Raw genomic sequence first — 24624 nt, 5'->3', positions numbered from 1 at the left:
GCAGCTTCCCCGACCAGTTCGGGGTCGCCGAGCCCGACCTGGAGCCCGTGCCCGAGGTGCGAGCCCTCATCGCCTGGATGCGCCGCAACAAGTGAGTGCGGCCCGGCCCCGCGCTCCCGGCACCCTCCTCGGGGGAAAGGGACACCCTCGGCTCTCTTCCATGGAAGGCTTCAGCCTGCCTTCAGCGTTTCCAAGCGCTTCCTGGCAGCGTTTTTTGGGGAAAAAAAGCCATTTCCCCCACTTCTGCGATAAAGGCTGGCCCATTGCTAGGGTCAACCGTGTGCCTGCTAACCCTCGTGCTGGGAAGAGAGGTTTGGTGGCCACAGTTCGCTGTGCACCTGCCAAGGAGCCACACTAGCCCCCCTGGGCACAGCCTGTGTCCTTCATGCACCCGGGCGGTCCTGGCCTCCGTGGCCATCTGCATGTCTCCCATCCCCAGGAGCCTGCAGCTGGAAACTTCTCATCTGCTCTGACTTAAGCCTGTCTGTGGGTCTTGCTCTTAGGGCCACTAATGCTTTCACCCTGAGCTGTGGGATGCTTAAAATACTTGGGGTTAAGCGTATAGCTGGTCTGTGTATAAACACATTAACAGAGCTGTGTTGAACAGGGCTTCTCCACATTTATATGTTTCATGGGACGTTCCCTGGATTTAGCAATAATGCTCTGTGTGGCAGCGTTTCCAAATACAGGCCCTGCTCCTGCAGCCCTCTTCCTCCTCTGTCCTGTCAAAGTGTGCAGGACTGAGCCTTAAGTGCCCACGCTGACCCTCAAGGCTCTCACCTTCCAAGGGGATGAAAGGTGGGAAGCTGCCGTGCCTGGAGCAGGGCAGCCCGGGAGGGGAGATGGCACCTTTGCAGCCCAGCTGTGGTTTGGGGCCTGGGGCAGCCCTGGGAAGCTCAGCAGCAAGGCTGGGCACTGTCTCTTCATTTGCTGTCTGCTCTTTAGAGAACTGTGGAAGGTCCAAACTGCTAAGTTCAGTGCAACGAACCGTGTGAAGTTGTGCAGAGGAAGCTAGAAGGCAAAGTCTGATCGGATACGAACAACGCACCGGAACAAACTGTGGCCCTTTTCCCAAAATTGGGATAGGGAGAGAAACAGAGAGGGGCTGGCTGATGGCCACAGTGTACTGTAAGGCTGTTGGTTGGATCCAACCAACACACACACAATGTTCAGCATTGTATAATGTTTGCTCAGTTTTAGGGAACAAAATTTGGTTGGACAAACTGTCTTTATTAAAACTTGGTGGATGGTGGTGCCCATGGGGATTATTGCTCTAGAGGAACTTCATGAACTGCACCAGTATCGCTTGTCCTAAGGATCCTTTAGGACAGCTCCGATGCAGCAGTTTGCACTTAAAATCCCTCCAGATTTGGTTCAACTCAGAATTAGTTACTAAGCAAACTCATGCACATTGTTAATATAATTTTGAAAATACCTTGGGCTTTTTTTTTTTTTTCTTGCAAGTGTTTGAGGTGGGATTTGCATGTAAGTAAAACAGGAAGAACGTGGTGCTTTGTGCATCCCTCTGCCTGGCAGCACCAGTTAATGCTGGTACAATTGTTAAACTAACATAACCACTGATAAAAAAAAATGAATGGGTAAACACAACTGTTTGATTTTAAAAAGAGATAGAGTGTGTAATGCAATTCATGTGCTCTGTTTTAAGCAAGGCAAAGGTATTGGTCACGTTACCTCTGCTCAGAAACTAAATCCCATTTGACTGAACGAGCTCTTTTTCCCTCGATGCTGTATTTGGTGGAAAGAGGAAGAGCAGAGACAACTACCTTTAGGATTCATTGAAATTTTTATGCTGCCTGTGATCAAATTAGTGTGATAAAGGCCACACTGGGCTATATTTTCCGATTTTTGGATTTTGACAGCTCTGTCACCCATCCAGATTTTATTTATGCAAGTCAGTTCTGTTGGACATACCAGGTGTTGCTCAAAGCTTGACGAAGGGCCGTGTACGTGGCTTTATGCTCAGGGCACTGCTTGTCACAGAGTTTGAGGGCTCTGTCTTAGGCTGCAGCAAGAAACTTGTTTCATCTCCAGTAATGGCAGATGTCAGTTTGGGGAGTGAATAAACCAATCCCAAGAGTTGGTTTATTGCAAAAATCTGCTGACTTCTCCACCATGCTCCTGCTTGGGTGCTGTTCAGACCCTCTTACAACACTGCTTGATGTGGTGGAGGCTGCCATTAATACAGGGAGATATGTCTCCCAGGACGGTGTATCCAACAGTAGCCCACTTGGTGTCGGATGAGTGTGTATCTGTTAACGTAACTGTGGTGTAGCTGCAGCTCCACAGGTGTTCTGCCTGCACAGGGCTAATGGAGCAGGGTCTGATCACTCCTCTTCCAAAGTAGTGATACTGCTGGGCAGCTCATCCAGTGGGCACCTTTTGCTTTGTTGATCCCAAATAGAGTTTGGAGGCTCCTGAGAACAGAGTTTGGGTGGGAAGGCAGCAGAATAACTGGTTGGGTGGCTGTAGCCAGCTTCCTGTTGAAATTGTTCCAGTATGACTCTTTCTTTTTCTTCTCCTTCCCAACCTCAGGTTTCTGCTCTCTGGCAATCTTCACGGTGGCTCAGTGGTTGCAAGCTATCCCTATGATGACTCTCCCACGCATAAGCCCACAGGAGTCTACAGTAAATCAGCTGATGACGAAGTGTTCAAATATTTGGCAAGAGCTTATGCGTCACATCACCCCATAATGAGAACTGGCAAACCTAATTGTCCTGGCGAGGAGGGAGAGACCTTCCAAGATGGTATCACAAATGGTGCCCAGTGGTATGATGTAGAAGGTAAGCTCTGCTGGTGAATCGCTCTAACTCTGCTAGCTCACTGAAGAGTGTGTCTTACAGAAATAGTTTCTTGATCCCGCTGGGATCTGACATCCTAACCAGTGGTGATTATCACAGAGGAAAGGACGGTGGGTGAAGTGGTATTTTTAGCTCTGAATGTGTTCTAACAGCTTGAAATGAAGTGAGGTGGCATCACAGGCACACCAGTAAGTGCTTGATGAGTCACAGCTTGGGAGAAGTTTTGTAGGGAAGAGACCACATCAAACTGGAGGGTTCTTCCTGACCCTGTTAGGTGTTGGCGAGTTATCCTGCCTGTGGGAGGCTTCATTTGCCAAATAAACTGTTGTTAGGTCTCCAGAAAGTTGCTGAATTCTGATACAAGAAAGAGTATTGTTAAATGTATTAAACTGATGCCGGTATTCTGTGAGAGGTTTTTTAACCTTCAAACTTGTAATTTTATAAATAATTATAGAAGAGCCTGTTGTAAAGCTATGTAAAATTATTTAAATACACGGTCTGAGCTAACCTAGTTACTCTTGCTGGAAGAGGGTAGGCAGCTTTTCTATGAACTGCTCTGCTGCTAGACTTGTGCAGAGGGTGACAACCAGCACAGCCTGTTCTCTTCCACTAGTGTGGCAGGATCTAGAAGGGATCCAAAATTCAGTCTGCTAGGGCTTCTAGGAGAGCTCCTGATCCCTCCATTAGGCAGCTTCATTGGAAGTGATGTGAATATAAGCAAATTGTCTCCTGGTGCCACCGCTCTGCTTGTGTGGAGGAGTCTGGCCTGGCTCAGCCATGTGGTGGGCTGTTCTGTGTGCATCGGGTTTTGGTGAAAATGGGATTTAAGTGACAGTTTGTGACAAGATGTTCTTGTGGGAGAGGCTCTGTGAGCTGGCGGAAACAGAAATCTTGGCCGTGTCATTCGAAGAAGTTCTACCATTGCTGTGCCCCCTCAGCGGATGTTGTACAACCGTGGTCTCACCAGACAGTGCAGAAACATCTGCGGTGAGGACCTTGCATACATGATCTGAAGAAGTTGCGTTGCTTTGCTGCGCTCAGACTGCTCTGCTTTCCCTCATAGGACTGAGGGATGATAGCAGGCGTGCTGAGCAAGCAGTGACATCAAATGTTGTTGTTTATCCTTTAGAGTTTACAGCTTAACAAATTCTAGTAAGATGGTGTTTTTCTGAAACATGGGCTTCAGAGCTGACTCCTATCTTAACCCTGCCTCCACCTTACGTGGGAAGGAGGGGAGGGATCCCTTGTTGGACCTGAACATATCACCTCTGTACTGGAAGAGAAAGTCTCGATTTCATCAGTGGCTGAATCATTCCCCAGGATTTCACTGTTCAAATAAAATGTCGTGTTCAAATAAGATGCAGTTTTATCTCTTTCTCTAGCAGCTGTCTCCTTCTCTCCACCCTGTCGAGCACACCAGCCCTGGTGTTTGTTGGCTCAGGGTTCACTCTGCTGCTGTGAAAAGTCCAGCAGGAGGAAGGTTTGTGTAATCTGGTGAATTTGCTTATGAGGGAACAGGATATCCTGGATGAGCTGTGCTGCCTTGTTCTGGTGGCAGTCGTTATCAGCAAACATCTCGGTCGGAAGGTTTGTTAGCTGCACATCTAAGGTTTTCTGCCCTTGTAATGAAGTGGAATGAGTGTGCTCTGAAGGGAGGGTGATTCCAGAGCTTTGGGCTTGTGTTCCCCTGCTCCCAGTGAGCAGTGTTTTTTGCTGCAGGGTTAACTTCTTCATTCTCCTGCTAGGATGTGAGATACCTGGCTGGTGGCTGTGGTACTGGTGCAAGAACCTTTTAGGCTGCCTTTGCCTTGCCAGCAAGCAGAGCAGAGGTTTCACCTACTTTCCTTTCACAGGAAATAGGCAAGGTGTGAACTGAAGACCAGTTTCCTCTGTGCTGCCATCACTGTGGTTTATATTATGTCCAATAGCCTCCAGCATCCAGGCTCTGTGGAAATGAATCCTTCTGTGACAAACCACAATCTCAGTCTCAGTGCTGATGGCTGCAGGCGATTCATGGGCAGAGATTATAGGGAGGGTGCAGTGACACTAACTAAGAATGGAGCATTGCTGAGGTTGCAGACAGGAGCCACTGGGCACCTGTGTGGCCTCTCCCTTGAGTAGCAATTTGTGTCTTCTTGCTGCTGTTAAGATGCACACGTGGAGGGTGATGGCAGCTCTTGGAGCACCTCCCAGGCGGAGGAGTTTATGTGAAGTGTAACCCACAGGAGCTGAGAGCCAGGGAAGAGCACAGGTGAACTAACAGATACCACAGAGGCCAGTACACGTATATTTTGATGTTGTGTGAAGTTATTGTGTCCCTTCAGGGTTTTAGGTGTTAACACATTTTTAGTGGTGGATGAAGACCAGGCTAAGGGGAGTCAGTTGTATGGAGCGAGTGACAGAAGCGGCAAAACCACCACGGTGGCTGTATTGAGTCATCTGACTTGCTCAGCTCTCTGCCAAGGGCTGCTGAGGCTCATATTCAGACCAGGAGGTCTTTCCCAGTGATTGCAGAGTGTAAATGTGTGCTAAAATGAGGCTGGGGAAATCCCAGTAAGCTGCAGGAGCTCCCTGGGCTGGGCTGAGCTCTAGAGAGGGCCAGAGCACACGGTTCTGTGAACGGTGCAGGGCATGCGCTTGTGGCCTGTGGATCGGGTTGTGCCAGGAGAGACTGCAGACTCCAAGTGCACCAAAGCCAGGAAAAACAAAGAAATGAGAACATAATGTCTCAACAGGTGGAAATTTTCCTGCCACGTTTTATCATGTGAAACCAAACATGTCAGAAAGCAAACTGCCATGGGATTCATTGTCCCAGAGTTACCAGTCCAAGTTTTTTGCTGGTGCCAGATCCCATTAACTTTTCGTTTGAGTTTGCAAACAACCTCTTATGTGTGTCAAACCGAGGTGGCAAGTACAAACCATTGGAGTAATTGTTAAGGTCAAGTGTGCACAGAGAAAGATGGCTCTCTGCCAGACAGCTGAATTTGGCTTCTGCGTTCCAGCTGCTATAGATAGGCACGTCTGTGACTGGGATGCTTTTTAGAGGCTATCTCTGTTGTACATGCTCTTACCCTTCCTTCCTTTTTAACCTCTGAGGGGTTTAACTACCAAGTGGCTGGTTCAAATCAAGAAAATACATGCAACTCTGGGCTGGTGTATGGTTCAGGTGATGCTTGGAAAGCAGTTAAGAAATCACTTAGGTCATGTCTGTGGGAAGGGCATGCTTGCCCTTATTTTTGTAAAGAGCTCAGATTAGAAACTGAATTCAACATAACGTTCACGAGGGTATATTGTGGGCAACCTTGGAAGGTCTTGTCATTATTTGCAGTCCCTTCCAAAAAGTTATTTTCCTTGCTGGCTTGAGTCTCTGATGTCCAAGTGTTTGAGGTGTTTCTGGTGTCTACCGGAAGGCACTTCTCAGGTTGAATGTAGATTTAGGTTACATGTGTGCTTACTAGCTTGTTTTGAATGTGGTTGCTAGCCACACGGAGCTTCTGAACAGCTTTTAGTGACATCAAACTCAGAGCAATTAAAATGAGTGCTGAGAACAGTGGGTGCTCATGGCAGCACTGTGGTGGCCGCTGTTTCCAGGGCACGGCAGAAGGCAGTTGCAGCATGAGCTCTGGTAGAAGTTTTCAGCCATGTCTCTCTGGGATACGCACAATTAGCTGCTCTTATGTGTTTGTAAGTGTTTTCATTAAAATGATTACTGCGATTTTTTTCTTTCTTCTTGAGAAAAATACTGGCTTGCTGGTTTGAGGGTCTGATGCTGCTTTTCACTTCTAACGTGAACTCCTGGGCAGTGCAGCTCTTGGGAAGACTGCCCTCCTCTTTGGGACCACACTGGGAAGGCTGCAGGACTCTGTTACTCTTGGCTGCGTGCTGCTCAAACCTCACCTCCTCGGAGTTTTAATGATTGCAGACTAATGGACCAAAACGTTTCTCTGCCTTTTTGGTGCTGCTGCTGATGCTCACCCAGTCTCATGCTACGAAACAATCAGTTCTGTCCACAGAGTAAGCGACTTGTGTCATGTATTTAATCAAGTCTCTAGCTTCCTTCATGCCGTCTGCTCTCTCTGCAGGGTAGACGTGACCATTTCTCTGCTTTAACTTAGCTGCAGGTCTCTTATCTCCTAATATCTGCTCCAGCGAGAGCTGGAATTAGAGGTTTCTGCATAGCGCAGTTTGAAAATAGAGTCCTTCCTGGCTGGCCTGGAAGGCTTCTCCTGGCACGAGGTGTTATTTATGGTATCTGTATCCCCCGGCTTGACTCTAGAGAGCTGCATTCTCCTGCTTGCTTGCCTGGTTTGAGCTTGGCAGGGAGCGGAGCCATTCTTGACAGCGTGAACTCTGCAGCCCTTGTGCTGCAGGAGGTCTGGGATTCTGGCCTAAAGTGCAGTCCCGATGCTCAAGGAGTGGGACAGAGCAGGGGAGGGGTTTGTTCTCAGCATTTTTGTGACCTACTGCCAGCCAGGGACTGACTTGCTGTGACTGTAAGCTGCTCACTTTTCCTTTGCTTTCCTCACAGGTAAAGTAGTGATGATGCTTCATTGGGAGGCTGAAGCTTTAACTGTGTGGGCTAAAAGACACCCTGTGATTAAAAAATGCTGGAATAAATCCAGCAAGTTATCCTAGATATTAGCAAAAGAGACAGGTAGAGTAGAAACACAGTAATCTGGCAGCCTTGGGAGTGCTCTGCTCTGCTCATGGTAGGCTGTGTACAGGTCTCTCTTTATACCTCCAGATCTTCTGCATAGCCATGAGAAGCTGTGCAGATGGTATATGGAAAAATACGTAATTCCATATGCTGTAAAAATAACTGTCCTGCTCTGCAACGGGGCCAAGTGAAGGCCAAATATGTGCAGTGGATACAGTCCAAATTTTCAAGTATGCAATGGACTAATTCTTTGAAGAGACAGTTTTACTGAAATTGATGTAGCAAGCTCTAATTTAGTCCGTTGCTGCTCTATTATGGGTGAGCATCTGTCCTAAATTTGCCTGAATGGCAGATGAAGCACTAAATATGCTTCATAATGGCTCTGGTTTACGTATGGATGTTTTCAAATGCATTAGTGTCCTGCTATGAACAGATGGTTATAGGCTGGCAAATTGTTTCACTCTGCATGGTGTTTACTGGCAAGAGAGCAGCCTGCTGTGGGTTACTTTTCTGACCCCGGTAACAGGAGCTGAATAGAACTGAGTATGTGTCAGATTCACAGGCCTTGTTCCTCTAACCTCTTGAACTGAGTTTGAGAGTTTTAAAATCCTCAGACGCTTTTTGGCCCCTTGTGCTGGGCCAAGAAAAGTCTCTTTCCTGTTTGATCTCAACCAGTGCACAAGCTGCAATGCTGTTTCTGGCAGCAAGTGACATTTGATTTGTTACAATAAAAGCTTCGTGTTCCCTTAGCAGCAGGCTCCCAGAGGAGTTGTGAGGAACTGGGACATCTTTGTTGTGGCACCGTCCTGCACATCTTCCCAAGGGTCTGTTTTTCTAAATCCTACTTCATGTCGTCAATCCATCTCTGCTTTACCCAAGTGTGGTGGGGCTGTTGAATTCAGAGCAGCAGTCCCTGACCTTTTGGGACAGTGAATGCTTACAGCCACCACATTAATTATAAGCCTCCTCTGCTTAGTAAAGTGCTACTGATAGCTTTTTCCTGGCTGTGCATTAACACAGTTTCTGCAAATGCCAGGTAGTGCATTTGCATCACAGTATTGATCCTTGCTGGCAGGTTAATTGGCCAGCTCAGAGGGTCCCTTGCTTATGAAGGATTAGGGAACTGCTCAAAGCAAGTGAGATTTATTAGCACAGCACTAATGTAGCACTTCTGTGAGCAAAGCAAAGGGTGGGAGTACAAAGTATGCATTTCTTACAGACTGGCCTCTGGGTTCCTGTAGGCTGGTGCCATGATAGTGATATGTGCTACAGGCTGTCTTCTGGTTTCCTTCCTCCTGAAGTTTTTATCTGCCTCCTGCAGAGCAAATGTATAGCGTTTCTGTGACAGATGGGCTTCTGAGAGCCAGCTTGACTTCCTCGGCTTACCCAGAAGAGACTCATTGCCTGTACCCCTGTGTCTGGCGGACACCAGTGGGAGTGGTTCACTTGGTGTGTGGAGGTCTCTGGGCTGAGTGGGTGCAGGTGCTGCCGTGCAGGTTGGGATGAAGCTGTCTAAGAAGTGGAGTCCAAGGCTGTGGCACGCCAGTCTGCCTGGATTGTAACTGAGTAAGGTTGTGTAACCCAGGAGGTATCATTAGTATGCATAAAACTTAGCGTGGTGTGTTTTCCATACTGACACAACAGCCTGATTTGGTGGTGATGGTGGGCACGATCCTGTCATGTGGCCATGACATCTGGCTACAGTCATGTGGTGGGATTTGTCAGGGTGACTCTGAAACCTGTTTCACAGACTTGTGGTGGTTTTGAAATGTCCTTTGAACTATTGAAAGGTTCCACAAATGTTTAGAGGGTTGAACATTTGCAATCTTCAGCAGCATGCTGAAGTCAGAGCTCTAGATCACGAGTGTTGATACCTGCAGACCTCAGGTCCTGCTGGTACATGAGTGGTTCTCGTTTGAGAAACAGGTTTGCTTGCTTGAAGGTTGAAGGTAAACTTCAGCAAATGGGGTCAGGACACTTGCTGGAACAAGGTGACCTTTCTGATTTGTAGCAGTGCCTGTGGTTTCTCTGAAGGGCAAGAATAGCAATATGAGCTTAATACTGGGAAACAGCTCTGTGCACTCCTGTGTTCCGGTGCTTATAGAGATTTGGCTGGTTTAAAACTAAGCTAGCAAGCTGTCCCCAGGTGCTGCAACATCCTTAAATTGATTGAGGCTGTTGCCTTAAAGAGGGAATGCGGGAGGAGGCTGGTGACTTGGCTGCAGGGCTCAGGGTAAGGAGCAATTTCCCAGTTGGAGTTTCTTGGGTGGACAAGTCTGTGTCCTGTTCTCCTCTTGCGGGACCTGGCTGCTGCAGGATCACAGGAGTCCTCAGCGATGAGGGAGACATTGCTGCCCTCCCAAATCAGGAGAGTTTCCAGAAGGTGACTTGCTGCAGCTCACTGCTTGCTGTCACCATGTCAGACCTTGTCAGACTTTCTGCTGGGGCTGCTCCAAATATCAAGTAAATGATACTTCAGATAAGGAGTTGGGGGAAAAGAGCAGCTGAGGAAGTAGAGAAGGGGAAGCATTGCTCTCCTCTCATCTAGAGTTTTGCTATGATTTTTTTTTTTGGATAAGAGCTGTATGCCCCTTGAAACTGGTTTTGGCCTGCAGATTCAAGCTGCCACTTCTCAGGCTGATATTCTGGTGTGCTTTTTTGTATCAGAGGTCTGAAGCTCATTTTGGGTGGAATAACTTCTCTTGCAGGAAGACCTCACAAATCTAAAGGTAGCTTGGAATGCATGGCGAAGGACTTGGCAGCAGTAGTGTTCAAACTGCAGTGTGCCTGCCCTGGAATACTGCATTTGTAGTGTCTGGAAAATGGCTTCCCAGTAAAATGAACCCATATGAATTTCCAAATGCTCTGCTGCTGCTGAGTACAGCTGACAGAGCGGTGAGGCCAAAGGAACTGTCATCTTTGAACTCTGTGGCTGATTTGAATGGCCCAGTGTGGCGATTACTGGGAGAAACAGAGCTTGGTCTTCCCCCGCACAGGCTCTCACTGTGATCTCTTCTGACTTTTCTCCATAGGTTGTTCACTGTGGAGCTAGGACAGCATCGTGGGTGAGATGCTGTGGGGGGATGAGGGGCAGGGAAAAATATGCATCCTGTGGTGGGATGTCTGTGTGTTGCTCTTGGAACATGTCTCTGCCTCATTTTCTCAGGTGGGATGCAAGATTACAACTACGTGTGGGCCAACTGCTTTGAGATCACGTTGGAACTGTCCTGCTGTAAATATCCACCGACCTCCGAGCTTCAGCAGGAGTGGGAGAACAACCGGGAGTCTCTCCTTGCTTTCATTGAGAAGGTAGTGCGGGCTGGGGTGGGGCGTGGGGGCAGCAGCCGTGAAACCCGTGTGTCCACGGTGGGCTGAGAGCGCCGTATTCAGTTGCTCTTGTGGTTTGTTTGCTGTGTGTGGTAACACAGCTGCTGCAGTTGCTGTGTAGAGGTTGGTGGCTACAAAGCTGCTGTGGTTCTGCCACAGTTCCCACATCCTCTACAGTAGCAGAGCTTCACTCAGAGGGGCCTCGTGGGGCAAACACGTGGGGTAAAACTCTGTTAAACAGAGGGACCGATCAATGCAAATCTCTTTAAGTAGTGCAGAGTACTTGTATGGCTTCAGTGCCGTGAACCTCCAGTGATGTTCAAAAGCACCAGCACTGCTGCGTCCTCTGCCAAGCTGTCTCCGGGTGCCTGTGTATGAGTTGAGTAGGTGACAGTTTAGGCTGGGAAGGGACATGGCTGCATTTTGTTCCTCAGATGGCTTGTAGCCCTGCTGTGTTCATCTTGTTGTGTGCCCATGTTGATGAATTAGAGGATTTGTTAGGGAGAATCAGTCCTGAGATCATGCTGGAATTGCTGTCCTTGCTGGCTGGCTAAGCACTGGGTGTCTTTGCCTGGCAGCTGTCCTGTTCTGCTGTGTTTGGGGAAGGGCAGGGGGGTATTGCTGGCTGAGGACGTGGTTCCCCTGATGTTGCCTGTCTTCAGCCAGGCTCTTGTATTGTTTTCCTCAGGTCCACATCGGTGTGAAAGGCTTTGTCAGGGATGCAGTCACCGGAGCTGGCCTGGAGAACGCAACCATTGTTGTTGCTGGTATTGCTCATAACATCACAGCAGGCAAATTTGGTGATTACCACCGACTGCTTGTGCCTGGGACCTACAACGTGACCGCAGCTGTAATGGGGTAATGTCTCTGTGGCCGCCTGCACCCACACTGCCAGCTCCTCATGTTCCTTCACTTGATTTCTTCCCCCAAAGCATCTTGTGTATTTAAGGGTTTGGCTGGAAGCTGTGACAGTAAAGGACTCCAGCTTAGAGCTGCAGCTGTGTTAGTTCACCCCATGCCCCACCGCAGTGGTGTGCTGTTGGATGCACAGCATTTCTATCACCTTTGTTTGATTGCTTGTATCAACCTGCATCTTACTTTTCTGGGCAAAGGGAGAAAGTGGATTAGGGCTGCCCCAGTAAGAGTTCATGCTGTTTCAAGTCTGGGTGTGAACGCTTAGCTTGCCCCTAGGTTAGCCCTGTGGTACGCCTGTGGCCTCTTCCTTGGTGAGTCTGTAAACAGGTGAGTCTTTGGCACAGCGGGGACAGCAGCATACCTGGGTCCGGTGGCAGAGATGAGTCCTGTCAGCTTGTTGGCTGGTGAATCTCTCACATAGTTATTAACAGCCCAGTATGTTTGGGCTGGGAGGAGTAGGCTGGACTGGTGGAGAGGCTGCAAGGGCTTTTGGCCTCTGTTCTTCAGAGCCTCTTTGATGAAACCAGCTCATTTTTTTCATAGTTACACTCCAGTGACCAGAGAGAATGTTGAGGTGAAGGAGGGAGCTGCAACAGAAGTGGATTTCTCCTTACAGCCGACTGTAATACCACCAGCCCTTAACGTCACACAGTTCACAGCAACGCCTGCTCCTGTCTCTACCATCACCCCCACCTCTGTGCAGGCCGAGGCTCCAAGCCCAACCTCTTTCCATCAACCCGTCCAGCCTGTGGACTTCCGCCACCATCATTTCTCAGACATGGAGATCTTTCTCCGGCGCTACGCCAGCGAGTATCCCAACATAACCCGACTCTACTCTGTGGGCAAGTCGGTGGAGCTGCGGGAGCTCTACGTAATGGAGATCTCTGACAACCCTGGTGTCCACGAAGCAGGTGATGCAGGAAATCCTTTTTAGTGAGGCACTAGTGACAGTCCCTTTGCTTTGAGAGACTCGATGGGCAGAGCAAAAAGGAGTGTAGCGCTGGCACCTCTCTGAAGAGAGACTGTGCTGCTCCTTGCAGTGTCCTTTCTAAAAAGGCCAGGTGCAGTGGGTGGCACTAGTGTGAGTTAAAGAGCATTGCTAGGGACATCTACACTGATCATGGGGCTCTGGGGACAGAAGGACCAAGGGGCTTCCTTGAAACAACGTTTGTCCTTTTTGGTGTTATGGAGGCAGAAGGGTAAATTTTAGGTAAACGCCCTCCAGCCCCGCAGAAAAGCCTGAGAGAGCAATGCTCAGGGTGGTGATACGTCCGCAAGCTTTAATGTAAGTGGTTATAATTGTCTCTTGCGGCTGTGTATATGCAGGTGAGCCAGAGTTCAAGTACATTGGTAACATGCATGGGAATGAAGTTGTGGGGCGAGAGCTTCTCCTGAACCTCATCGAGTACCTCTGCAAGAACTTTGGCACGGATCCTGAAGTGACTGACCTGGTCCGGAGCACACGGATCCACATCATGCCATCCATGAACCCTGATGGCTATGAGAAGTCCCAGGAAGGTACTGCTGTCTGTGTTGAAACATCTGTGAGGTTTCTAGCTCTGAGAACAAACTTTTGGGTTCACGGTACCTCTCTGAGAAATCTGGAAGCCTTGCTGGAGCAGAGGGAAGCTCTGGGAGGGAGGCTGGGAAGGGACTTCGCGTGTGCTGTGGGGACGGGTGGGTGCACCCTGCATGGCGGGATGTGGATGGTCAAGTGTTGGGGAGGGAGAGCTCTTACGCTTCAGCAGTGCTATATGCTGCCCCTGTTTGGGTCCCCTTATGGCTTGTGGCTATCCCAAGGCTTATTTTAAAAAAAGACATTCCTTTGACACAGCTCATACTTGCTGTGCTTTGGTCCATGCTCTTAATAACATGCGATGTGGGAGACAGGCTGTCTGCAGAGCACTTGTCCAAGGATAATACAGACTTTTATTGTGATGTTGAAATTGGCAAAAACATCCTTCACAAAGTCCTTAAAACTGCGTGGCTCTTGCAGATTGGCAGAACTAAGTCTGTCCAGAATGATTTTCTGGAAGCAGAGCTCTGCTTGCTTGTAACAAAGAACTTGTCTGGCTGGTTTGAGAAGGTGAGCTCTGAGGTTTCTGTGGTCGTGACATCCGGCTGCTGGGATTGTTCATGGACCACTGCCTTTTTGCTGGCTGTGGTCTGACTGGCCCTGAAAACCTGTGCAAACACCTGCTGAAAGGGCCCTCGGACACCTCTGTGCACAGAGCAGGCCTGTTGCTGAAGGGGTGTGTGGCGGCCCCGTCTCTCTGGGCTGTAGGATGCCCAGCACTGTTTTGCTCTCTGCTGTTTTCCATTAATTGATAGTTGTAAGCTCTGTAGTTAAGAAAAAGAAGCCTCTGCACTGCAGGGGGAAATTGCATAGGGCACAGGCTTGAACACATGTTTAATTTTCAGGAGATAGAGGAGGTACCGTTGGCAGAAACAACAGCAACAACTATGACCTGAACCGGAACTTCCCAGATCAGTTCTTCCATGTGGCAGACCCTCCACAGCCAGAAACTCTTGCTGTCATGACCTGGTTGAAGACATACCCATTTGTACTCTCAGCAAACCTGCACGGAGGTATGACAGCCCAACCGAGCTCCTTCCTCCACGCCGAGGTTCAAGGGGTGGGAGCTTGCAGGGCTATCTCCGCAGTGTTCAGGTGTGAATTGAGGAGCCCTTGCAGAGAGCTCTCTGCCCTTGGCCTTGCTGTGAAATGGCAGGAGAGAAGGCAGCCAGGTTCCTGTGACAGGGGTAAGGCCATTTGCAAAGGGCCTACACGAAAGTAAATCAACCCTTTTGTTTGTGCTGCTGGAAGATGGATCAAAAGCTGGAAAGGGAGGGTGAAAGCCATGTCCCCAGGCACATTTGTAGGGAGATGAAGAGGCTGCTGGAAGGATCCCAACTCCTTCTCTGACGGGAGCACATGCGTGAGGGAGTAGCTAGCACGCTGCCCACTGGGAGATGGGGATGGACACTTGTCAGTGGTTGCTCAGCAGCTGTGTCTGGGAATGTGTTCTAGTGCTGTGGCTGCTAAAGGCTTCATCGTATTTATAAAGTGAAGGGAGCAAGATGTAGTCTTGTGGGTTCCCTGCCTTGAATCGCATGGTGGAAATATGAAATTTGCTGTAATTTAATTATCTTTTTGGAGCGATCTAAATTAAGTCTCTATATTACAGCTTATTCCCTAGACAGTTTGTCTGCTGGTTTGTAGCTGTGGTAACTTGCAGGTGGCTGCTTTGTGCTAGCGTGTTTAATTTTGTAGTGCAGAAATACCATGTGTGGGTACAAGGGAGCTGGCAATTCTCCAGCAGTGGTGGTGTCTGGGGTTCCACAGTGCTATTAGTACAACACTAGGGAAGGCTTCAGTAAGCCAAAGATGTTATAATCTGTCAGTGCTTGCAATAAACTCCAGAAGGATGAAAAACTACATCAGTTGGGCCAAGGGCACTGTGCATGTTCTACAAAATTCCTCCCTTTGCTTTCTCCTCTGTGAAAGCAATTATGAGGTTGTGCTCATCCCTCTTGCACGTCAGAGCCAAACCTTTGATGTGTCCTGGCTTGGGTTCACCTTCCCAACTGGGTGTGGTCTTATCTCTTCCTGTGCTTTTGTTGTCTTTCTAGCCACTGGGCGTAATGGTTTGTTTAATGCGGAGTCTTCAGAAAGAGAAGACTTGGCACTCTTTGGAGAAAAAGAAAAACTTCCCCTATTAGGCTGAGGGATCCCTTGGAAAGTGTGCAAGTACAAGTCAAAGCTTGTTTTCCCTGCAGGTTCTCTGGTGGTTAATTATCCCTTTGATGATGATGAACAAGGAATAGCCATATACAGTAAATCTCCAGACGATGCTGTGTTTCAGCAGCTGGCACTTTCCTACTCCAAGGTAAAGCTCTAACAGGAAAACATCCTGCTGGGTTAAATCCTGCTGCTGTCGGGAACCTCCTGAGCGGGTGATGGAGGAGGGTGCGGGTGCTGTGGGCGCCTGGCATTGCCGGCAGCAGGGCCCTGCGGGAGGCTCTTGTTCCAGGAGTGGATGGATGCCCAGCATGTTCCGTCTGCAGGCGCTGGAGGAGGAGTGCTCTGTGCAGGCACGGGGCCCAACGCCCTGAAGGGTGGTGGAAAGTGCTGTACGTGGGCCAGGAGGAGAGCAAGGATGTCTATGGGCTGGGGTTGGGTGTGGGTGCAGCCTGTTGTATGGCTGCAGCACAAAACACATGGCTACATGAACCTCTGTGTTTGGTAACAACAAAAGTGCCAGTGGCTGTAGAGTGCAGACGCAGCTTCACATGTTGCATCTTATTTTTTAGGAAAATACAAAGATGTATCAGGGAAGCCCTTGTAAGGATATGTACCCCACTGAGTACTTCCCACATGGCATCACTAATGGGGCTCAGTGGTACAATGTTCCAGGTAAAGTAGACCTGAAGTCTCTTGCACTGTTTACCTTCAAGTTAATGCACATGCAGCTTAAAGAATTTAGTCTGATCAGTCACAAACTCTGCATTAGTCAGGCTAGATTACTGGGACTCGGGTTTCTTTTATAACCTCTTAAATAATGTACCCAGATAATGTTATTCCTGGGGGAAAGAATTTATAGTGTAGTTTTTCTGGCTATTAGCAAAATGGTTTCATAAAATTTTACAGCAGTATATTAGCATGAAAGGTATTTACAAGAAGGATGGTTATTTGTCAGCTATTTTGGCATCCCTTTGAAGCTTGAATCTTGTCCTCTGTAAAGCCCTCTCTCTTCAGTTATAAAATGCATGTTGTAGTTTGTACTTCATCTTTCTCTATTATCTGATTATTTTTTTTTTTTGAGCTGTGGTACAATTGCCTTCAGGAGACCTTGCCAAAACTTTTTTTTACATTCCTGTTTTAGGTGGGATGCAAGACTGGAATTACTTAAATACAAACTGCTTTGAAGTGACCATTGAGTTGGGCTGTGTGAAATATCCCAAAGCTGAGGAACTGCCAAAGTACTGGGAGCAGAACCGCCGATCTCTCCTCCAATTCATGAAACAGGTGAGATGCTTTGACCCCAAGCAATTGTGTGAGCTGCCTCCGGGGTTTACATTAGATGTGCCAGAGGGCTGGTCTGTGGGGTGAAGTGAGTGCTGCTTCCTGGCTAGCTTGGGTACCTGCTCCACAGAAATCATCCTCATCAGAACAGGTCTTGACTCCCTCTTCTCCCCTTCTTCTCAACATACCAGAAATCCGTATGGAAACAGCATCCAGGTGACGCAGGTGTGGGCTTGTTATTTACTGCTACCTTGGTTTTCTGAGGCTGGAGTGGCCTTTGTGTGCTGCTCCCGTCTGAGTCGGGGCTGGTGGTAGTGCTGCGTACCTGGGACGTGCAAACAAAGGTGTGGAGCACAGTGCTGTGGTGGCACCCTGAGCCAAACAATTACTCATTGTACTCATCAGGTGATCTTTGTCCATGCCAGCTGCTGGCAAGTCTGACCTGAAGCCTTTTGGAACACATTGCTCCTCTGGGCATGCTGAATGTCCGGGGCTGGGAGCTGGTGGGATCCCACAGTGCTGTGTGGGGCAGGAGGCAGAGCTCAGCAGGGCTCTGGGTCTGTGCACAGGTTCACCGCGGTGTCTGGGGGTTCGTGCTGGACGCTGTGGATGGAAGGGGCATTCTCAATGCCACCATCAGTGTTGCTGACATCAACCATCCAGTGACCACCTACAAGGATGGAGACTACTGGCGCCTCTTGGTCCAGGGGACGTACAGAATCACAGCATCTGCCCGAGGGTGAGTAGGCAGTGGCACAGGGAGCAAACAGCTGCCTGATAGACTTCTCGGTCAGGAGCAGTGCCATCACCTCTGCCTACAGCAGATGTAGGCATGGGTGTTCCTCCTGCCCTCTGCAGAGTTAGCAATGTGGTGCTACCCTGATGTCAAAGGCTGCTCACCTGGTGCCATCGTACAATCCAAATCTTCCCTTGTTTGGAGGTGGTGTGGGGAAGGAGTTGATAACTTAGTCTTTAGGGGAAAGTCTCTTGCAGACAGCTGCCCACAGAAATGACTTCATCACTACAGCTGCTGCCAAAAGCTCCCTGTTAAAGCAGTCTGACTTGTCATCTTGCCAGTCTGCCACGTAACCCTGCAACACCTGAGCCAAAAGCAGCTCAGCGCCATGTTGGGCCCTGAGCTTCTCCCTGTCCTCCTGCCATTCCCATGCCCCTTTGAAATGCTCTTGCTCTTTGATTTTATGCTCCTCACTTTTGGCTGAGGAGTGCTAGCAGTCCCATGTGAGTGTCTGGTCAGGCTGCTTGTGTGAGGCCTTGAACCCCTGACGTTTTCTTGTGTGTTCTCTTCCCTGGGTAGGTATGATCCAGTCACTAAAACAGTGGAAGTTGGCAGCAAAGGTGGGGTGCAAGTCAACTTCACTCTTTCACGGACAGACATCAAAGTGGAGGAGGGGAAGGTGCCTGTCTTGAACACTCCAGACACCAGTGACCCCAACGAGAAGGAGTTTGAGACCCTAATCAAAGACCTCTCTGCTGAGAATGGCCTGGAGCGCCTCCTGCTGACCTCCTCAGGGGACATCTCTCCATACCGATACCGCCCTTACAAGGACCTCTCCGAGTTTCTCCGAGGCCTCTATCTGAACTACCCACACATCACAAATCTCACCAGGTGAAAATTCAAAATAGCAGTGCTCAGCAACTCCCTGAGCAGCAGCCTGGGGTAGGGAAGTAGTGAAATGATGAGCTATGAATGTCATGGCTCGGAGGTGGGAAGCTCGTCCCCCTCTTCCCTGTGGTCCCTGAGTTCAAGGCAACCCCACACATAAGGATGTGGTGGCAGAGCATTGGCTGCAGGAGCTCACAGATCCGTCCGTGTGCTTTTTCCTGACATTTTACTGACTTAAAGGGGTGCCTGGGACTGGCGATATTCCCAGAATTGTTGCCCCAGGTTTCTGCAAATATCTCTGTTCCATGCTATTTCCTTCCTTTTCCAGATCCTTTCTGACATCCACCCTGCTAAGGAGTCCACAGTTAAAATGATCAAATTTGTCTTACATCTCCCAGATTTTTGATTGTCTGCCTTCAGATTTTAATTCAGTAGTGCAAGACGTGTTTGAGTTAGTTTGCCCTGAGCCAATGTCTCTGCCCTCCTGCAGGAGACCAGCTGCTGCAGTCCTCCACTTTTCTTTGTGACCTGTAGCGCTTACCCTCTGTCAGCTTCAGAAAGCACAAATCTCTTTGTCCCAGGGCCTCATTTGCTTGTTGTTACCAGGCACAACGTGCTCATGTGCTGTCCCTGCTGGTGCCAAGGCTGCTTTTCTCATCTGTAGCCCCTATTGTCCTTCCAGTTGCATCAGCCCTGATTGTGTTCCCTGCTTTGCTTGCATTCAGTTTGCTAACTTAATGGCATGACTGTGGCAACAATTTCTGTGTTACTGGAAATAGTCCTGCTTTTGTCCTCTATGCTGGATGATTTACTTTGATGTCCAGATGTATCCTGCTCTGAAGGAAAAAAAATCCAGCACAGTGTTGGAAGCACAGGGGGTTTAGCAGTTCCAAATTAGTCGTGATGTCACAGGCTATATAGAGATATATGGAGCATTGGGTGTCCTGTACATCTGGACCTGGATACCTTCTGACACAGATGCTTGTGTTCAAACTGATGTTCATAGTGAATTCAGTTCAGTGCTGCTGCAAATCTGCCCTCATGATGTGGTTGTGTTTTGTCTGTCACTTGTCTTTGCAGCCTCCTCATGGAGGTTGGCAGCAGTTCTTTCCACACCGGGGTTTCTGTGTAAGGTCGGTCTAGGGCTGCAGCTCTGTTCCTCAACTGATGCTCTGGTTTCTCATCTCTCGGCAGCTTGGGTCAGAGCGTCGAGTTCCGTCAGATCTGGTCCCTCGAAATCTCCAACAGGCCCAACCAGTCTGAGCCTGAGGAGCCGAAGATCCGATTTGTTGCTGGTATTCACGGAAATGCCCCTGTTGGTACAGAGCTTCTCCTGGCACTGGCAGAATTTCTATGTATGAACTACAAGAAGAACGCTGCTGTTACAAAGGTGAGGAGCCAGTGCAAGGGACTATCTTGGAGCCTTCCAGCTCTATTCTGAGAAGACAGTGCTCATTGGGAGAGACTTGTCTTGTTAACACTGGCTTGTGGCTTGCAGTGATCCTGTGCATAATGGGGAGGGGTTGTGAGATTCACAGGGCGAGTAGGAACCACTAACTGCAGTTCCTAACATGAAATCCAGGCAAATGAGATGTACAGAGAATGAACCCTACTAATTGCACTTTATGTACTGTTTCTCCTCCTTTTGTTCAGCTGATTGACCGAACACGGATTGTGATTGTGCCTTCCCTGAATCCAGACGGACGTGAGAGAGCACAGGAGAGAGGCTGCACATCGAAGATAGGCCAGACTAATGCTCATGGCAGAGATCTGGACACAGACTTCACAAGTAAAGCAAACTCAAGCAAAGTGATGTGTGTGGTGTCCCTGTAGAAATGCAGGCTGCTGGAGAAGTCTGCTGGGTGCTCTGGGGTTGGGTGAAGTCATTTGGTTACAGGGTCTACCTGTAAAGAGAGCAGAACTCCTGTCTGGGAGCCTAAGCAGCATAGCTGCTGGGCAGCTTCCAAAGCTTGGATCCCCCTTACAGATGGTAATTGTCAGTCTCTTATTTTCAAGGAATAGATGAAGCAAAGTTCTTTAGGAACAGTCCACAGGTTGGACAACACCTAATGTATTCTTTCTGTTAATCGATTTCTTTCAGCGCCTGATTTCTGAAAAATGCCCTCTGTTCATGCTCCCTGGAAGCAGTCTCCTCCTTTCATGCTTTGCTGGTTTCCATTTAACTGCCTGCTGTATCCATAGCACAGAATCAAGGCTATGCCCATCCTTCCTGGGGACCAAGTGTTCTCGCTGGCCAGGCTTGGCTGGGATCATCCCAAATGCTTTCTTAAGAAAATGTCCGTTTGGTGGCATTGAGGAGAGAAAACACACATGAAATACCCTCTGCATTACAGAAGTAAAGAGCTTGATGAAATGTGAGGTGTCACATTTGTTTAGCTCTGTAGATTAATTCCTCCCATGGGTAGTGTGGACTAGGTGCTTTACTTGATCTGTCAGGTGCATCTGCTGAGATGTAACAGATACTTTTTAATACATGCAGCGGACTTAAGCTTCAGGCAAAACCAAAGAATGTACTTCTGCTGGCCTCTCAAATAACAGAGGAAACTTGTCAATTCCCTTTTCTATTTGTTGTTCTGATTTACAGGCAATTACTCCCGGTACTCAGGGAAACGAGAGCCTGAGACCAAAGCCATCATAGAGAACTTGATATTGAAGCAGGATTTCAGCCTCTCTGTTGCGCTGGATGGAGGATCTCTGCTTGTCACTTACCCATATGATAAGCCAGCACAGACAGGTATGACTGACTCCTCCAGGGCCTTGCATGAACAGTTACCCTCGGGCTGTCTTTGCAGAAGTTCATGTGACCACTTATAAGAGCTTTTTTGCGCTGGTGATGTTCTGTAGCCTCCTTTTGTGTTCAGCCCTTTGTATGTGGAGTTGACAGTCTGTTAAGTAAAGCTACGAAACCTCAGAGGATTCAGCTAGGGATCAGAACACTTACCATTTCTTTTCCTACAACAGTATTTAAAAGTTTCCTCTGCCAAAGACAGTATAAAGTCTTATTTGATACCACCCCTCAGTGTTAGAGGAAATCTGGAATGCCTCTGAAACAACGTATGTCACTGTTTAATACAGGATCATGAGGTTAGAATGGGAATCTGCTCCTCTAGTGAATAGGAGCTGCACTCTTAAAAGTCTCACTTTTCCCTTTGTAGTGGAGAACAAAGAAACACTGAAGCATTTGGCATCTCTGTATGCAAACAACCATCCGCTGATGCATTTGGGCCAGCCAGGCTGTCCAAATAAGTCAGGTATGTTTGGGTAAATCCTTTAACGCTGCCGTCAGCTTGTGCTAGCCCCTGCCTGGAGAAGATCTGACAGCTGTGCTCTTGCTCTCACAGATGAGAATATTCCTGGCGGTGTGATCCGTGGCTCTGAATGGCACAGTCACTTGGGAAGTATGAAGGTACTTCATCACGGCACAAAGCTTTCCATCTCTGCTAAACAAGCATTAAAAAGCGTATTTGTTCTGATGTCTGGGCAAAACTTCCCCACCTCCCGCTGCACTTTGCAAACTGTTTAAATACCACCTCTTGTTGTAACTGTGGTTTCGATTTTCGCAGGATTTCAGCGTTACATTTGGTCATTGTCCTGAGATCACTGTTTATACCAGCTGCTGTTACTTCCCGAGCGCAGGACAGCTTCCTGGCCTGTGGGCAGACCACAGGAAATCTCTCCTTAGCATGCTCGTGGAGGTGAGCCACAGTCAGGGGGAGGAAATTCTGGCAAGGAGTGAAGATAGTGGGCTGCGTGGGGAGGGGGAGAGGAAGAGAGTGGTATGGAGAGTCTTTGTGTTTTTGTTGTGCTGTGTAATTACAGATGGTCATAATTTAGACTGTGTGAGGAATGGATTGAACAGAGGCAGCAAGTGACCAGGAAATGTTTTGACACAAGAGTTAAACATCTGTGCTGTGTTGCCTCACAGTGGGCTGAGTGAGCAGTCCTGGCAGTATTGTGCACTTCTACTTAGTATGGGGATCAGGGATGGAGAACGGGCTGTATTTTGAAGCCAAGATTAGATCCTGTTTTAGTTACAAATGTGCCACATGCTTGGATGTGAACGCAAAGGGTTTGAAATGCTTTATTTCAGGTTCATAAGGGAGTTCATGGGTTCGTCCAGGACAAGAGTGGCAAGGCAATTTCTAAAGCTACCATTATTCTTAACGAAGGTTTGAAGGTCTCTACTAAAGAAGGTGGCTATTTCCATGTGCTGTTGGCTCCAGGTTTGCACAGCATCAATGCAATAGCCGACGGGTACCAGCAGAAACACGTCAAGGTATGTGAATGTGTGTCAGAGACCTTCCCCATGCTCCCTGCCATGTGAAGGCATCCCTATCTGGGCTCTGCCTAGTTGTCTATGTTAAGCTGCTGATTATGTGCCTAGAGTAGCTGTTTTCTGCCTTGATACAATGGATGGAGAAGAATTTCCCAGCACAGGAGGGTTTCTTTGAGCACAGGCTTTTCTTTCCATCGCACTTATCTTTGGCATCTGCCTGGTCTTGCCCTGGTCAGCAAGTGTATCTCTTGTCTGGACACCTAACAGAGGTGCAAGCTTTAAGAGAGTCTGAGTTGTTGTATCTTTCTGCAGGTCTTTGTACGTCATGATGCACCCAGCTCTGTGTTCATTGTATTTGACACAGAAAACAGGATATTTGGTCTGCCAAGGGAGCTGGTTGTGACTGTTGCAGGTAAAGTGACACTTTTGATCAAAGCTTTTGAGCTTTTCTTTTTGTACCAGTTCATGCTGACAATGACCGTTCTCTTTGCTGAACTGGAAAAGCAGCCTGCAGACTTAAGCCATCTCCTGCTGTCCCTTTTGCAAACTGGTCCAGGAACCCTTGGATCTGGTGATGCTGGGCTAGCAGATGGAAGGGGCCAGGACGCAGAGAGTGTTGTAGGGGTCTGAAGGCTCCAGAATGGACTTTGAGCTGCCTGGAATGGGGAAAGCCTGTTTGTGCATAATGCTGGAAGTTAGCAGATCTTGCTTCTTCCCCAAGGTTTCTTTGAGTGGTGTGGCACCAAGTAAGCATTAAGAGACTTTTTTCATGTGTGTCAAGGTGGAAGCTGCTGGGGAGGCTGGAGAGGTCTACCTCTCACTACCCAGTGGTCTGCAGAGGAGCTCAGTGATGTTATCCTAGATTGCAAGCACAGAAAATAAAGCTAGTGCAGTGCTGCTCTGGAAGCAGCTCTCTTGCATGGCATGTCTTCTGTGGCCTGGGCGGAAGGAGCTGGGTCACAGCGAAGCAAGGAAAGTGGCTGTGACTGTAGAAGGGAAGAGAGGTGGTGGCAAGCCTAGGAGCCTCTGGGGTGGGGGAACATGACATTAACTTTACTGCCTTGTCTCTGGCAGGTGCGAGTATGTCTGCTCTGGTCCTCACTGCCTGTATCATCTGGTGTGTCTGCTCGATTAAGTCCAACAGACACAAGGATGGCTTCCACCGCCTCCGGCAGCACCACGACGATTATGAGGATGAAATCCGTATGATGTCCACTGGCTCAAAGAAGTCCCTCCTGAGCCACGAATTCCAGGATGAAACAGACACTGAAGAAGAAACATTGTACTCCAGCAAACACTGACACCTCCCAGGCAGGAAAGGAGGTTTCCACGGACCAGACTCGGTGGCGGGGGGACGAGCCCTGTGGTTCAGTTTTGACATGTTAACTTGCAGGATGTGTCCTCCAGAGATGTGGGTGGCAACTCCCAGCTTCGGTCTACTGTTTGCTTTGTTCCTGTGTACATGCAAATCAGTGGGCGTTGGAGCCTGTGTTTGGGCTAAGGACATGGCTTGTTACTTTTCTGGGTCAAGATGTGGAGGTTCACATGACGTTTGAAAGACAACAGGGTGGCCAGCAGAGTTCCTAGCACTTCCCCAGCATCTCAGCAGTCAGCAGATGGTGGGGAAGTGCCCCGAGACCTGCACGGAGTCATAGTTACAACACTCCACAGCAGTTTCTCTACCAGTTTTGATTTCGTGTTTTCCATTCTGTACTTGGGGGAAGCCAAATCCTTCACTTGACTCCACGTTCTGCAGAGCAGCCCTTGCAAAAAGACCAAAAAAAGCAAAAAAAAAAAAAAGCAAGCCCTTGGTTCTCAGCTGTTTCTTTGGAGCTTTTCTCCACCATGAGATGCTGTGGCCTGCTATGATCTGCAGTGGTTTTGGAGCACCTCTGATGCGTTGCTAATTCCAGGCAGTGACTTGGCATCCTGAAAGCTGGGGGAGATGACATCAGTTCT

The 24624-nt window shown here is 48.7% G+C and overlaps 1 protein-coding gene across 1 annotated transcript; it reads left to right on the top strand.

Moving 5' to 3' along the window:
- The first annotated feature begins 6 nt into the window (after positions 1 to 6).
- Positions 7 to 24624, top strand: CPD (carboxypeptidase D). Its single transcript, XM_026861470.1, has 21 exons — positions 7 to 91; positions 2554 to 2801; positions 10643 to 10785; positions 11492 to 11661; positions 12262 to 12629; positions 13045 to 13236; positions 14140 to 14307; positions 15499 to 15608; positions 16033 to 16135; positions 16605 to 16747; positions 17314 to 17483; positions 18060 to 18371; positions 19563 to 19758; positions 20022 to 20157; positions 20974 to 21123; positions 21545 to 21640; positions 21731 to 21795; positions 21953 to 22084; positions 22480 to 22665; positions 22978 to 23077; positions 23740 to 24624. The coding sequence occupies exons 1-21, from the start codon at positions 78 to 80 to the stop codon at positions 23964 to 23966; spliced, it is 3429 nt and encodes a 1142-aa protein (XP_026717271.1). The 5' UTR covers positions 7 to 77; the 3' UTR covers positions 23967 to 24624.

This window comes from Athene cunicularia, assembly GCF_003259725.1.
Source record: "Athene cunicularia isolate RWA chromosome 19 unlocalized genomic scaffold, athCun1 chr19_part1, whole genome shotgun sequence".
Lineage (NCBI taxonomy): Eukaryota > Metazoa > Chordata > Aves > Strigiformes > Strigidae > Athene > Athene cunicularia.
The sequence above is the reverse complement of the archived record's forward strand: the minus strand, read 5'-3'. Positions and strand labels throughout refer to the sequence as shown.